The sequence below is a fragment of the Caretta caretta genome, chromosome 5 (assembly GCF_965140235.1).
Source record: "Caretta caretta isolate rCarCar2 chromosome 5, rCarCar1.hap1, whole genome shotgun sequence".
Taxonomy (NCBI): Eukaryota; Metazoa; Chordata; order Testudines; family Cheloniidae; genus Caretta; species Caretta caretta.
In genome coordinates, this window is record NC_134210.1 from 109,753,179 (window position 1) to 109,769,213 (window position 16,035).

The following is a 16,035-nucleotide window of genomic DNA, read 5'->3' on the forward strand; positions in this document are numbered from 1 at the left end:
TTATCCATATGCTAACATTTTAATGCTGGTCATTTAATTTGACTAGATCAGGTACTCTGGTTAATGCATGAAGAAAACAGCTTCTTTCTTATAACGTGAGCATAATGGGATATCCAGTCTGTATAATAATTAACACTAATGTGATAGCATCTTTAGATCTCAACTGGCCTGAACCAAAGCCCAGTGAAGTCAAGCTGACTACAATGGGCTTTGGATCAGGTTCAAAGTGTTACAAAGATCGGCAAGTTTTCTTATGTCCATTCTACAGAAAGGTTAACTGAAGCACACAGAAGTTTAATAACTTGCCAAATTATCTGGCACTCTATATCAGTCATACAGTGACTCGAAGGTCTCCTGGCTCCCAGCCTTGTGCTCTATCCCGAGACCACAGCTGAGGTGGTTAGTGTAGCGTGTGTAGTTACTAGAGCTGGTCAGAGCATTATGACGACAATGAAATTTCAACAAAAAGTGGAACTTTCATGATTTTTTCCCCCGATCAGCTTGCATGGTTTTTTTTCTTTTTCTTTCTCTTCTTTTCTTTTGCATTGTACATTAAACATCAAGATGTATGCAGATAAGTGAAATATAACCAAGGAACTATACAGAGAGCTACAGAGTCTTTGCAATGCTGTCAAATTCATGGATTCAGGGTAATTTCCAAGATACAACCAACCAATCATTACTCTAAGAGGGGAGTAAAGAAAACATGAGACCAAGGTCTGTAGCATAGCTCATTTTATTGTTTAAACAGTTTTTGCATAGGAAATATATCCGCTTCCAGTAATTGACTGCAGTATGAGCAGCTGCTAGCAGTATAGGCTGGATATAACAGTAACAATCACATTAAGTCAAGCTTGATTTACACCAGTTTAAAACTTGTGGCAGTTGAGTTCATTTGTAACCCACAAAAAAGTACCCAAAAGAACATTATCCTCCTCCAGCCAGGCACAATAAAAACCTTTGCTCACATTCTGGCTCAAAATGGGTCTGCTGCCAGAGAGCCCCAGTTCCCAAAATTAAGTAACTCTAGGGTAATCCATCCTACTGGGAAAAGTTTGTTACACCAAGATTGTTCATGCACCTACTTCTTTTAATTAAAATACAACCTTCAATATTTATGGCCGACAGTATGGGGGGAAGTGCCAAAAGTTTTAAAATGGATCAACCCTGGTGTGTAGCTAGCAAGCAATAACTGACTACTTGTCACCTACAGTTGTACTAAAGGTATCTAAAGAAACACACAGCCCTACAAAAGTTGTTCTCAGAGAAATATCATTGAGATGGGGTGCCTCTTCCCAGTTTACTAAAAGTTCTATATGATATAAGCACAAATTAACAGCTTGATGAAGACATAATCTAATGCAGCTTTTGAGAAGCCTATGCCTGGGATTGAGTTACCCCTCACATTCTACAACGTTGTAGAGATTTTTTTTTATTTTATTTTTTTTTTATTTTTTTTGTTGTTTTTTTTGAAGAAAATGTTATCTGAAACATATTTACAACTGAACTCAACAGAGACTGTGAAATTGAACAGGCACTGCTCATTTGTTTGAGTTTTTTGGTAAACATTTTGCTGGTTTATTTTGTTTCTTTCTCATTTTGCATCAACTTTTATCAGTCCATGCAACTTCAATGCCCTCAATGAAGAATGCATAATAAGCCATACTTCTTAAAAAAACTTCCTTCTGCATATAGAGATACATTTGCCACATCAGTCCCTGTAGCACAGTTTTCAAAACCATTCTGTCAAAAATACAGTAATACAAAGACTGGCTTTAGTGTCACTAGCTCACACTGCTTTCCGTTTATTTAGGCCACCTTTTGTTTTACTGGTACTGTATCATGCAATAAAAGTATCAAAGGCTTAGTCTAGCGTATTGGGATGCTAGTGGCACTGAAGCCCTTTTCACAAATTCAACATACATTTGAATTGCAACACACACATTTCTAAAGAGTAATAACTAGTGAACTCTTTTATTATTAAAAAAAACTACTTACAACCATTGAAGAAAAAATTGCAACAAAAAATGAAAAAATTGACCGTCTCCAACTTGTCCCCTTTACTATTAACAATGTGACCAACAGAGCTGTGGTGTGGAAACAGTACAAAGAGTTGTCATGGCAATAAGTTTGGCTGATGCAAAGGTCATTGTGCAGGGTTAAAGGGCAAAATCAGTGGTCCGTGTTATCCTCCAACTGCAGTGCTCCACCACACCCACACAATTTTGAGGAATTAAAAAAATAGGGGAACTAGCAGAAAGTGCAAATAAGAAGGAGATAGTTTTCAGCTCCTTCAGCATGGAGTAGAACATTCAATTTTGAGCTTTTCCTGTTGAACTTGATTAGCCTGCATATTTTTCTTTAAAGTTTTCTATAGAAACCAAATAAAAAAAGCTCAGGAAGCATGCAGCTGGTTAATGTTAACAAAGGACCTCGACAGGATCATGTAAACTATATTGGATGTCATGCTTAGGGCCGTACTCCCAGTAATGTTATAGAGTTGTTTCATTAAAAGTGAATACTGTACACTGAATATGGGATAACTTTCTGCAGCCTTCATAATCTCACACTGTACAAATAATTTAGAGTTTAGGTACAGAACACACTTGGGTGTCATGGCGGAGTATGTCCCTGTGCAATCTCTTTCATTAAGTCCTTATGAAGCTACAAGTCGCAAATCCAAAATTCTGCTCCCTGAGGACACAGCTATGTGAGACAATAAGTACTGTTAGAGTTCTCTGCCTATCCTGAATGCTCTGTGAACCTAATCTTAAATACCATCATGTAACAATCACAAAAACTTTTGCTAAAGGCCATATATACTAATAAAAAGACAGTGGTGCTTCCAACATCCTGAAATGCTCTGAAAACCAACTTTTCCAATACTAAATACAACAAAATAACCTTCATAAAATATAACTTTTCTCCATTTACAACTTTTTTTAAAGGATTAGTAACCTAGGCTTTTCAAGCATAGGAATCTGCGAAATAACTCCTAACGTGGACAGATTTTTTTAATACATAAATTAAGAAACTGGAGAGTTTTAACCCAAGTCCAGTTTCCAAACAAGGAATATTCTTGTTTACTTTAAAAATGGAAATGTCATATATTTCCATTATAACTGTTAAAAAGTTAGCTTTACAAACAAGGGTACTTTAATTAAAAAAAATTCTTAACAAAACTATACAGTGTACAAATTACTGTCTACAAGGTAGGTGGTTCATTAAGAAGATCCTCCATTCTTCTCGCTACTTGCAGCTTCACAGATTCATTCACATATTTTCAATGGAGCTGCCCACCTGAACATCACCCCACAACTATATTGCTATAATTAATATTTTTGCCATGTCTTTATGTACAGTCTCCTTCACTGCCTTTTTTTTTTCCCTTAGTCAAGCCTCAAACGTTCATGTCACTCCAGGGGAAACACACTTCAGTGGCACAGCCATAAGGCTAGGGCTGCAAAGCAACTTAATAAAGGCAGAACAGTGCACATAGAACGGGGTGGCTTGATTTAGTCAGAATACACTTCCTGGTGAAGGAGGAGGCTAGAGACTGGATTTGAGTCCTCAATATTTTCTTAATCTTTTGACTTTTGAACTTAGGAAAAAAAAAAGAAAGAAAAGAAAAAGAAAAGAAAAGGAAGTTTGGGTTTCTTTTATTCAAAACAGGCCTTTATATTAAAGAGGTAGGCAGAAAAACCCACAGAGTAGCTTAACATTCCACTGAGGAAAATTCATTCACACGGAGCGAGTTTGACTTAAAAAAAAAAAAAAAAAAAAAGTCTGTGTTTGTAAGCTTGATTTGTTCACACCATAGGTCAAAGATACATGAAAAGTTCAGTTAAGAGCATCCGCCATCTACAAGGATAAGCATCATTTAAATTATTGCACTTTATTGTCTGGACTTGCCTTGGTTTCATCCTGCTGTGCTAGTCAAAGTTTAAAGGGACATTTTACTGAATGGGATAATCAAATACAGTGCTCTAGCACATAACCATGCTTCAGAACTGTTATTAAGTGATGTGCTGAGAGAACAATACGCAGTTTATTTTATCAGGCCACAGCCTAAGGGATCCTCCAGGTGGTTACTACGTTTCAGTTAGTCTTAACAGCCGCTTACTTAGTGAATAAATTCACTTACTATGGGGCTCAGAAAAAGAGCAACATAAAGTTGGTTTCTTTTTTTTAATTTATCTAAATATAAACCTTGAGGATTTTTTATTTTCTATTTTCTCTCTCTATTGCCTTTTAAGCCTTGCCTACACAGCTTTCTTATAACACGTCCCACTGATACCGCTCCAATGGAGGTAGCAATGATGGTGGGTGCGCGAGTGGAGACAAGGTGCTGGAATCTGCCACTGTTTTTAACTATATTGTCATCTAGACTTGCTCTGAGCAGGGTTGGATGACACAATAGTAAAAATGCCAGCACTTAAAAGCCACTAGAGCGTTCAGCAGTGCTACCATTGTTAGAGCTGCATCCCAGTGGTAGACCAATAACGGGAAATTTCAAGACAAAAAACTGGAATAGAAGCAGCCTTTATGGGCTCAGCTATCCCACAGGGGGCTCAATGCTCAGCAGTCTATTCTCCCCTGCATCCGAACCCCAATAAAAGGGTGTCTATTGATGGGAAAATGCTCCCTAAATTGAGCTGTAAAGTAGAGTCCTTATGTATATATGGTTTGCAGCATTAGGCCCACTGGTCTGTAAGATTTTACTTTACTTGAAATAAACTTTTCTTTACATTGTATTCTAATTCCATTCAAGTTACAGTACAGAACTGCAGCTTTCCATCTGACCTTTTGTATGTGAAGAAATTCTAAACCTGTGGCATCTATTTGCTAAGGTAGATGCCTGTAATTCAGATGATGTGTGTTAATAAACTAAAAAAGACTCCAACTCTTTGACATAGGGAAAAAGAGCATTCACCAGTCATTTAAATATAGAACTCCAAATTCTCTGCTGGTGTAACTCCTTTGGAGTCAACTAAAAACAATGGAGTTACACCAACAAAGAATGTGGCCCACTACGTGCATCTCATAGAAGACAGTGTGTTTCCATGTCATTCTAGCTAAAAACACCCTCTAAAAGTGTACATTTTGGAATACCATATCTTTGCCATAAATGAAAGAGACTCAGTCTCGCTGTGGGTCTTGACCTCTCGAAATAAAAAAGTAAAACAATTTCCTCAAGTCAAGTCTGCCTCCAACAGAATCCTTTTTTTTTTTTTTTTTTTTTTAAAATCCAGAAATGAGTTCAGCTTGCACCCCAGGTGGGAAGTTAAAAAGAGGGAACCTATTTGAAAGTTTGTCACAGTAGGCAGAACAGTCGCTTTGCAGCCCTTGCCTGGCTAAGGGTGCACGGCTTCACAGCTACACTGTAAAGTGTTAAAAATCCTCCCCACCCTCCCCAGAATATATATATATATATATATATATGTATAAAAAAAAAATCCCCTGTCCATCTCTCAGTACACAAAAGGACCTCATCACACTGCAAAAATAGCAGTACCCACTTTGGTCAATTAAAACAAACAAAAAAAAGCATACATTATTCTTTTTTTCCTCTTTTAAATCTGTGTACTTACCTATAATAACCAATACAGCTAAAAGCACTACCTACATAGGCAAAACTTGGTATTGCATAATTCGTATAAATTTGAAAACCCCCCCCCAAATATTAATTGGAAGATGAAAAACATGAAAGATTAATAGAAAAAACACCAAAATACTGAAAATATTGCTGGTCGATTACAATTTTTAAGCGGCAACTATACACAGCCATGATATGCTTTATAAATGTGAGATAAAGGGTATAACTGTCTAAAAAATCCATGATGTCACACTTTTTCCCCCCATCTGGAGTACAAAATATTTTGTCATAAAAATGGTAAAGATTTAAAATAATAAATGCAGCAAAACAAGTAGAGTGATGTCACCTTTTTTTTTTTTTTTTTTTTTTTTAAAGATTTCAAGGCAAGGCACGTAATGTGGACATTATAACTTCGTGCAAATTAGGATTACTGGAAAGAGTATTTTTAATCAATTAATTAGTTTTAAGAGACATAGAGGCAAAATGGGTCTGCCCATGCACGTTACTGTTCTGTCAATATGAGAAATGTGTTGAACAAGGCTAATTTCTGAAAGCACCATGCAAGTTTTCAGCACCCTGTGATTAGACTTTTTTTTTTTGAGAGTGCATGTTTAAATATATTTTACCCCCCACCCTGCTATTCCCAGTCTGTAAACTGTAAGCTTTGCCTTTGTGACATGGATTTGCCTTTTTCTTCGTCTCTATGATGCAGATTTTATAGAACTTTACATACACCCTATGGGTTATTGATGCAACCAGTAACTTTAAATAAATAAATCCTACCCCTCTATGGAGGCAGCAGCTAAACCAACATAAGTGCTGTGTTTCCATTAATTTCTTCTTCTCAGTGACATGATTTGTCTTGATTTAATGCCCTCAAAACTGAGGGGAAAATAAATTTGCACCAAGTAATTTTAAATTCTTTTTTTTTAATCCCCTCAATTTAGAGTCCAAGGGCTGAAGGACTTATAATGATGTTCCCCTTTAGATATAATTTTTAAATTGCACTTGCCTCTGTAAGTATTTCTTTAATGGGTAAAAAGGTAAATTAATTTTTACTGTTGCAAGAGGAGATAACACTTTTACCTACAGAGAGGCATTTCTTCCAGAGAGCCTGTGTTCATACTGACTTTGAAAATTCCAAACTAGGTAACATGCTAGAAACGGCTGGGGTCAGGGCCAAAGTTTAATAAATCTGTTCTGATAACTAAAGGTTACAGAGTTGTTCTTTTTTTAAAACTTTTAGAAATCAGAGTGTTGAGAAAACGGCTGTCTCACAGCCCTTGTCCTCTTGCAGCTCTGTTGCTGCCGCCTAGCCTTTGTTTTGTGAGATAACTAGGAATAGTGATCCCATGCGTAAACAACAAGAATACTAAACCAATAAAACTAGCTTATCATGCAAATATTAAGGCATCTAGAAAGTCAGTTAAAATATATTGTCAGAGACAGAACATCTATTTCCCAGCGGACTTCATATAACAAAGGCTACTTAGCAGGGGCTGCATTCTACCCATCAGTGAAATATCATCGACCCTTTTTATGTCATTACAGTTTCAACCTTAAGGGAATTAGTGATTGTAAATGCTGCAATTGCTGGTCTATTTTTCTTCTTTCTTCAGTTTCATTTTTTGTCCTGTCTTCCTTTCTTTTTTTCTTTTTAATTTTTGTTTTGTTTCATTTTCCCTCAGTTGCTTGTTTCTGCTTGAAGGAAAGGCTCTCCAATTATGTTCAAACCATAATTTTGGACATTTGTCGGCAGGATTGGCGTCCTGTTTGATACTTGAAAAGGGACCAAGCTAGCCCAGGTACCAGGACTGTTGAGAGAGAGAGAGAGAGAGAGAGAGAGAGAGAGAGAGAGAGAGAACAAAATAAAGATTAAGAATGTTGCAACAATAAGATCATAAATTTGATTAAGACTCAGATTAGTATTCATTATAAATAACACTATTTAAGATAAATTTAAGATGGTAAATTTGTGAATGTCACTTGAACTTCAAGTGTGTACGACTTCCTTTGCAAACTCAACTGAAAGACAAAAGTAAATGTGTTAATATGAATTATTGTAATCATACACTAAATAGCCCGCTTATTCCATGAGAGCCCCAGACAAGTTAAAGAGGCAAGTTTATGGAGCGGGTAAAAAAACTACATTATGAGAACTCATAGGAAACTGCTGCTCTGATTTTAAGAACTAGTCAATCCCTTATAGTGTACATGTTATACTGCTTATTATCAGAACACAAAATACACATTTAATGTATAATCTAAATCTCTTCTGTGATTTAATAAACCTTCTATCCCCTCTATCACACCATTCAACCCCTTTTTTCATTATATTATGTGCCTGTGAGGTGCATGAGTCCAAAATCAGAGCAGACTCTGACGAAGAAGAAATGTTTTTAGCTTTAATGCATGAAAACATAGTTTTTAAAGACATTTTCAAAAGCAGGGTGCATTCCTTATTACAGTCCTATGGCAATAGCCAAGGAACAAATACTTACTGTCACATGTAGAAATTAGGACCATGAAGTCACAGTAGAGCAACATTTTCAAAAGTGCCTTAGCGACTTAGAAACCTACATATTCAATAGCACGGCTGTTACTCTGAAACATTGCACCTGTGTCACTAAGGAATCTAAGTCTCATCAACTTGCAATTTTTTACCAAGTAGTAACTATTAGTAATAAGCATTACACCCAGTGGCAAACTATTTGCAAGATCAGGTACTTATTCATTCCAGGTCAGATTTCCAAAAGTGTACAGTGCTGACAATTGGGGCCAGATTTTCCAAAAAGCTCTTTTGAAAGACCTGAGCCCTCTGAAGATCCAGCCTTTTATGTAGGTGCCTAACAGGAAGCTGATAAATAAACAGGAAGCTCTTTGGAAAGTTTGGCCATATACTGTTCAGCAAACATAAGCATGATAAGAGAGAAACCATTATATCAAATGGAAACATACATTCTGAGTCAGACTGTCAAAATGAGGTATGCACACCTGTGCAAGCAATTAATTTATACCTATTTTATTGCACCAAATGTTCTCCAATACCCAGTGGGTGTGTGCACACTAGATATTTGCATACTCATGTAGTCATTTGGCACCTGTCTATTCAAGTGCATACAAGTCTAATCTGCGAACATACATTGTGTATCTGATATGTTCTTTTTGTGCAAAACATTTGTATATGCTTAACTTTGTAATCTGATACCCATATTATATTTTTGATGAGGGAAGCTATAATTATTTTTTCCTCCCATTTCTGTGATCATCCCTTCATGATCCTGTTTCCCCACATACATGCACATGCTTGGTTAGTGCTAATGTGAGTTAGGAGTATGCATTAAGGGGAAAACAGACCCCCTTTATCAATCTTAAAGTGTATAAATAATAATTACGATTATATCTGGCAGTTTGTGCAATCTTTTCAACTGTTGCTATCCAACTATAGAAAAGTATAATTATTTTGAAAAGTCCATTGAACATGTTCCTCAGGTAATCAATACTATGGGAAAAAGTCACCTTTTCCCTTTAGTCAAATATTGTTTTCTTCTTCATCTCTTTAACTCAGTTCATTTGGAAGTATACTTCTGTGTAATATAGAAACTAAAGCCAAAATTTCTAAATTGTGACTTAGATGTGAACTACATGTGCTCAGCACCTCTGAAAATCAGACCACAAGTTTTTAGATGTCTAACTTTACACACCCAAGTTTGAAAATTTTGGCTTAAATTGACAATCTTGCTCGCTTTGAAATCAATGGTAAAACTCCCATCAGAGCAAGATTGGTCTGCCTCAGTGAATTATATGGATCATGATCACCCTGAGATGTATGTAATAATGTCTATAAAAACAATACCACCCAACAGCATTTGCAAAATGTACAAATCCTTGAATGCTAATGTGTCTCCTACTAGAAAGCTGCCCACAAGTGCTGCTATTTTTCACATGAGTTTTTAGATCTTGCAAATCTAATAAAACTTTATTATCATCTTAAATTTCCTATTTCCTCAAAAAATGTCTGTGAACTTTGGTGAACTCAATGTTTTATTGTTGTTTGCCTAAGAAAGAATTTTTATGCTCGATATTCAAAAATGGAGATAGTTACGCAATAAATCTTAAAACATGCACAAAGAGTTAAATCCATTTATACATGAAAGATTTGCCCCATATGATCTGATGAAAAGATTAGGGTTCCAAAAAAATATTCAATACCAAGATCTCATGTAAGAGGCTTAATTGTTTCAACCTATCTCTCTTCATCTTCCTTCACTATTTGTGTCCCACAATGCATTTTTGTTCATTATCCCATTTTAATGTGAGCAATGTTAAAAATGCATTATGAGGTGAGAGCTAGTAAAAACAACCAAAATGATTCCATGCTGATTTGTGTATAGGAAACTGTAATAATAGAAAATTGCAATAAATAAATAAAAACATTCTAAAGAGAGACTGCTCAGGATTTGTGGTCTTAGCCACTTAAAACAGAAGAGTAACTAAAAGAATGTAAATTCTGTGGCAGATTCAACATGGGATTGGAAATGTAAATAATTTGCATTGCAAAGAAGAAGTTCAGATAAACTGCTTACAGGTTATCTTTTTGGAGAATTCACCGTGTACTTTAGTGGCTGGAAGTTGATCTGACTTTTTTTTTTTCAGTTGACAACCTCCTAATGACAACAGTATATGAAAGACAGCAGTTTATGTTGATAAAGAACAAATTACTATTTGTAGCAGTTTTCTTATCCAGCATTATACAGAGGAGACACAGATCTTTATTTTTTTGGAAAATGTTCAATAAAAATAAATTGTAGTAAGTGACTAATAGAACTGTTGCTGCAGTATAACTAACAAATTTAATTTAGATGTTTATTTAAACCTTTCAAACCTCCCATCTTACATTATGACCATGTCACAAATGCAGCATGCAATATATTTGTCAATACGGTTTATGAATCTTTGGGGAAGAGTAAATCTCATAGGTTAACACTCTGCAGATTCCATATGAGTTTTATAAGCCTCTTACTACCAGTATGTAGGTTAAGTTAACAATTATACGATATAGATTGTTCTGGTATCCAGTTCATACTCTTAGGGAAAACAGTGCAAATAACTGAACAAATGGCAAAACATGCCAGTGCAATGGTATACAAGTGCTTTGATTAGAAATGGAATCACAGCTTAGGTGTCTGATAATTTTTTATCTAAATTGAACTGCTGGGTAGTGGCTAGTTCTTTCCCCGGCAATGGAGGATTGTCCCTACAGTCTTTTCCAGCAATCTATCCTGCTTTCGAGCACTGGCACTTCTAGGTGAATGGTTTCAAGAGCTTTCAGAACTAGTCATGCATTTAAGGAGCAATTCTTATGAGAATTCAGTTTGATATAATGATGTTTCCTGGGGCAGACCTGTCCTACCACCTATAAATGGTCGATTTCAAGTATAAGAATATATGCAGGAAAGGGAAGGGAATTAAACCAAAATGGTGGAAATAAGTATAGTGCCTAATGCAATGGAACCCCAATCCAGGTTGGAACCAGTGAGTGCAGTGGTAATACAAATAATATTAATCAGAATGCTAAATCACAACTAACTCAGGCTCTTTTAAGCTGCAAGGTATTTGTGTCTGTCTTTCAGATTTTGAAGCCTCGTTACACTTTTGCATTTCTTACAGTAAAATGTATGATAAATGTAATTCAACTTTCAATCACCACTTGGTGGGTCAGATGCTTATGAGTGAAAACACTGATGGCAATTCAGTGCTCATGATATGTGCCCAAACAGACAGATCTGGAGACCAAGATCTTCCGTTTATCCACAGAACAGGCACAGACTGGATAGAAGTTCTCTGCAATACCCTGACATCATCCCTCCACCATGACTGGGAGGGAACTTCTGTGAGAGTAAGAAAGTTTAATCTCCACACCCATTACATCCATGGCTTTTCTGAAGAGATTCCTAACAAAAATGTCAAGTAGAGCTAATTGTGACCCAAATTTTGCCTGGTTGTTATGTGGGTAGAAATGGTGTGAAGAGCATAGATAACTTTCCCTTCACCTCACCATTGTGTGATCTGATCAGATTGCCAAGCAGAATTGCAACCCCTGATCTCAGGAAAGCACAGACACAGCCCCCTCTCTCTTCCACAGGGTGCCCCAAGGAGGGTAGAGAGAAGGCACATCAAAGCTGTGCCCATCACACAACTGGCAGAAGAGCTGGCTTTGTGGGAGGAGGGTAGTGAGCTGCATGCTACAGAGAGTTGTAGAAGGAGGTCTGTTGCCTCTGCAGCCCCAAACGGCAGCTCCCTATGATAGAATGCCTCCTGGTGCTCCCGCTGGGACAGAGCAGCTCCATGTTGTCCTTACTATCTGAGCTCCCTCTAAGCTGCGCGGCTACGCAGCTGCCTATTAAGCACTGTGCAGGTGCTCAGGGCTGTGGCAAGGAGAGATGCGTCTCCGCAAGCCCTGGACCTGCTGTGGTGTCCCTCCCCAGGCCCTGACCCAGCCCAGCCCCGGACCTGCTGCAGCTGGCAGACAGGTGCCCCTCCCACTGCCCAGTCCAGCCCCAGCCGTGGCTTGGGGACGGTCACCCTTTCCCCGAACCCCAACCCAGCCCTGGACCTGCCATGGCCGGGGGACAGGCACCCCTCCCCGACCCAACCTGGCCCTGCTGCAACCAGGGGAGAGGTGCTGCTGCGGGGAGAGAGAACTGGGGGAAGTCCTCTCTCCCCACCATAAACCTGGGGAGCCCCACTGCACCCCAACCCTCTCATGCCCCAGCCCCACCCCATCTGCACATTCCCGCCGGAACCATCACCCCCCCACACACCCCAACCCTCTGCCCCAGCTCTGAGTCCCTCATCCTTGGCCCCACCCCAGAGCCCACACCCACAGATGGAGCCCTCACCTCCCCGCATCCCAACCCTCTGCCCCAGCCCTGAGCCCCCTCCCACACTCTGAACCCCTCGGCCCCACCCTCACCACATGAATTTTGTTATGTTCACCAACATGGAGGTTATGTGTGACACATTACCTCCATATTGGTACACATCACAAAATTCACTCCGCACATGGGAAAAATTAGAGGGAACACTTCTTACTATGCAATCCGACTAAAAGATATCATTGAGCCCTGTGCTGGTAGGTTTTGTGACATGAATAACTGCCCGCTAGATAAGGGGATGAGCTACAAACTTGTTCCATGCCGTGTTGTTGTAGCTGTGTTGGTCCCAGGATATTAGACAAGGTGGGTGAGGTAATATCTTTTATTGGACCAACTTCTGTTGGTGAAAGAGATGAGCTTTCTAGCTTATGCAGAGCTCTCTTTAAGGTCTGGGAAAAGTACCTGAGTTTCACAGCTAAATACAAGGTGGATCTGATTATTTAGCATAGGTAGTTAACACATATTTCAAGAGGTTTCTTGTATATCGCTGTCTGTAGAGTTCCACTGTTGAACCTCATTGTGGTGTCCAGGAGGTTGATGCTAGTGTGGGAGTGTTCTAGAGAGAGTTTAATAGATAGATGATGGTTGCTGAAGTTGTGGTGGAAATCTATGAGGGAGTTTAGGTGTCTGTACAGAGAATGAAAATATCATCAATGCGTCTCCAAAAACCTGACGGCAGCCATCCAACACAAAAACAAAAAGGGGAACCAACTACAGCAAGTCCACTACCCACAGAACACCACATCCAGGAGAAACCACAGCACCAAGACCCACCATATGGATTCTATGTGACACTCCAACATCATCAATTTGTCAAGACTACTCCTAATCAGAGCTGAATTATCTGTACTCTCCAAGGAACTGAACTACTGCCCCACCACAGGATCTGATACCATACTAACATGGGGAGAACTAGAAGAGTTCTTTTGCCCCCCCCACCTTTTTTTGAGAGAGAGAGAGAGAGAGATCAATGATATTTTCATCCTAGGTGTCCAAAATCCACAGACTGCCACACTTACCTTCACAGATTCAGTAACCATCCCAAGCACACCAAGAAATCTATTATCTACAGCCAGGCACTCAGATACCACAAAATATGCTCCAAGGAAAAAGTCCAGGTATACATCTTAGCATACTTAAAACCACCTTCACTAAACAAGGACACTCCACCATGGAAGGAGATAAAAGACAAAAACACCCTATCACCTGTGGGTGAACACTTTTCACAAAGTGATAACTCTATAGCTGACCTCTCAGTGCTCATCCTCAAAGGAAACTTGCACTACACCTTCAAAAGATGAGCCTGGGAGCTTAAATTAATAACTTTGCTAGACATTAAAAATCATGGACTGAATAGAGACACTGGATTTCTGGCTTATTACAACAATCTATAACCCACTAACACTCCCCAACCCATGATTGGAAAGGTGTGAATGGTCCCTGGAAACATGGTGTTAACTACTTGTGCTAATCAATCTGTTCCACCTTGTATTTAGCTGTGACATTCTAAGTACATTTCCCAGATCTGAAGAAGAGCTCTGTGTAAGCTGGAAAGCTTGTCTCTTTCACCAACAGAAGTTGATCCAGTAAAAGATATTACCTCACCCTCCTTGTCTCTCTATATGCATTCCATGTAAGTTTCTAAACAAGGTTACAGGATAAGCAGCCATCAGAAAAGAGCTTTCAGTTATATATCTAGATTCCAACCAGCACCGTTGTAAGGAGAGGCTACCAGTGTCACTACCAACTCCATGAACCATCATCCTTTCATAATAATGTTAATAGCAGCAGCAGCAGCAGCCTTTTCTGGTAATAACTAGAATTTTCAACAATAGATGCATTCTGCAATCATCATTTCTTTGTTCACAAATGTCATAAAATAGCAAAGACAAACTCTACCAGTGTCTTAGTGTAATAGTTTCCATTACAGTTTTCACATGTTAATGCAATCAAGATTTCACCCATGATTTTCTTCTAAAAATACTAAGTGCTCTTTCAAGAATCCCTGATCAAAATATTACTGGAATTGACCATAAGCAGCACAGTATTTATATACAGTCCACTGTGGAGGTTATATTAATGTGAGGAGAGTAATAAACAAATTACTCTGCACTGAAGAATAAATGTAATCAAGACTTGCACCAATATCAAGTTAAGTCTCCAGCAGTTAATACTTCTGTTGTAAAAGCTTAAAAAGTCTCTGATACACGCATTTTCTGATCTCTTAAAAAGCAGACCTAAAACAATGGTGCCCAAACTTTTCTTGTCACACCGCCCCTTACCAGTAATGTAATTTGTCCGCGCCCCACCTCCATTACTGCACATTTGGCTCAGCAGCGGAGCTTGTGGTAAAGGCAGAGCTGGGAGCAGAACTGGAGCTAGACAGGGAATGAGGACAGAGCTGGCCTGTGGGAGGAGATAAACTGCAGCTCAGGGTGGAGTGGAGCTGTGGCTGGTGCAGGAGCTGGGCTGGGAGCAGAATGGTGCTGCGGCCCTGGCCGGAGCTGGGCTGGGTGACGCTACCTCCCCGCTCCCCATGGGGCTGACCCAGGCCCTACCATGGGCCCCTCCCCCCAAACACTCCTTCGTGCCCCCCCCAGGGGGCATGCCCCACAGTTTGGGGACCACTGACCTAAAATATCATTTCTAGATGCAGCCTTACCACCTTTTGCTGTGATCATATCAGCTCTCACAAGCTAATCATGGCCAGCCTAGATCAGTACTTTGGCTAAAAGAGCTAGCAACACCTTGATGCTGAAGGAAGTGATGTTGATGACGTAGCAGGGATGCTCTACCTTCTGAGTCAGAATTGAACCAATGCCCTAGCACAGCAATAGAGGGCAATGTACTATTTGAAAGTGTTCTCCTTCAATTGAGACATGAAGCTAAAGTTCCAACCGCTTGTGGACATTAAGATTATATGCCACTTTGCAGGACTAGTGGTGTTAACTCCAGTGGCCTGGCTAAATTCCAATTTGGTTATTTCTTCCTCTGTTAAAACTCCCTTGAGTTTCTCTTGTGTACGGTACTTTCTGTCACTCTCTGTCCTGAACTGGTGTGTGAGCAGTTAGCTTGTGCACTTAAACAGCGGCCACATTCTACCTCAGAAGTGGGTGTTCATTTAAGAGATACTATGTTAAGTATATCTCTGCTTAACTTAGGAAGCTTTTTATACTTTAGTTGGGCAGAAATCATCCTCTCGATCTAGCAGATGGAGATGTAAATTCCACAGGGAAGTAGAGGCAAGGGAGTTCTGCTTCTGAGGCATTGTTTTCCCTCTCATGGACCTTAAGAAGTTTCTCAGTGGGTTTAGAGTGAAAAATAGGGGAAGGGGGTCAGGAGACATGCATCCTCCTATGAATACCACAAAAAGTGCTCAGCACAGTTAGCTCAGGCTGAGATTTTGGTGCACGTCCACTCTGCACTGTGTACCCTGACTAGGTTGAAGGAGGGTGAGATGCCTGGGGCAGCAACTGGCTGGAGAGCTAGCTGTCATGAAGC

General features: G+C 39.3%; 1 protein-coding gene across 10 annotated transcripts in view; it reads right to left on the bottom strand.

Moving 5' to 3' along the window:
* Window positions 1-718: 718 nt before the first annotated feature.
* Window positions 719-16,035, bottom strand: part of NFIB (nuclear factor I B) — a 338,695-nt gene continuing 323,378 nt past the window's right edge. For all 10 annotated transcript variants that reach the window (XM_048849959.2, XM_048849954.2, XM_048849956.2 and 7 more), the window contains one exon: window positions 719-7,410. In XM_048849959.2, the coding sequence (XP_048705916.1) occupies window positions 7,393-7,410 (18 nt within the window). In that variant the 3' untranslated portion in view covers window positions 719-7,392. The remainder of the gene's footprint in view (window positions 7,411-16,035) is intronic.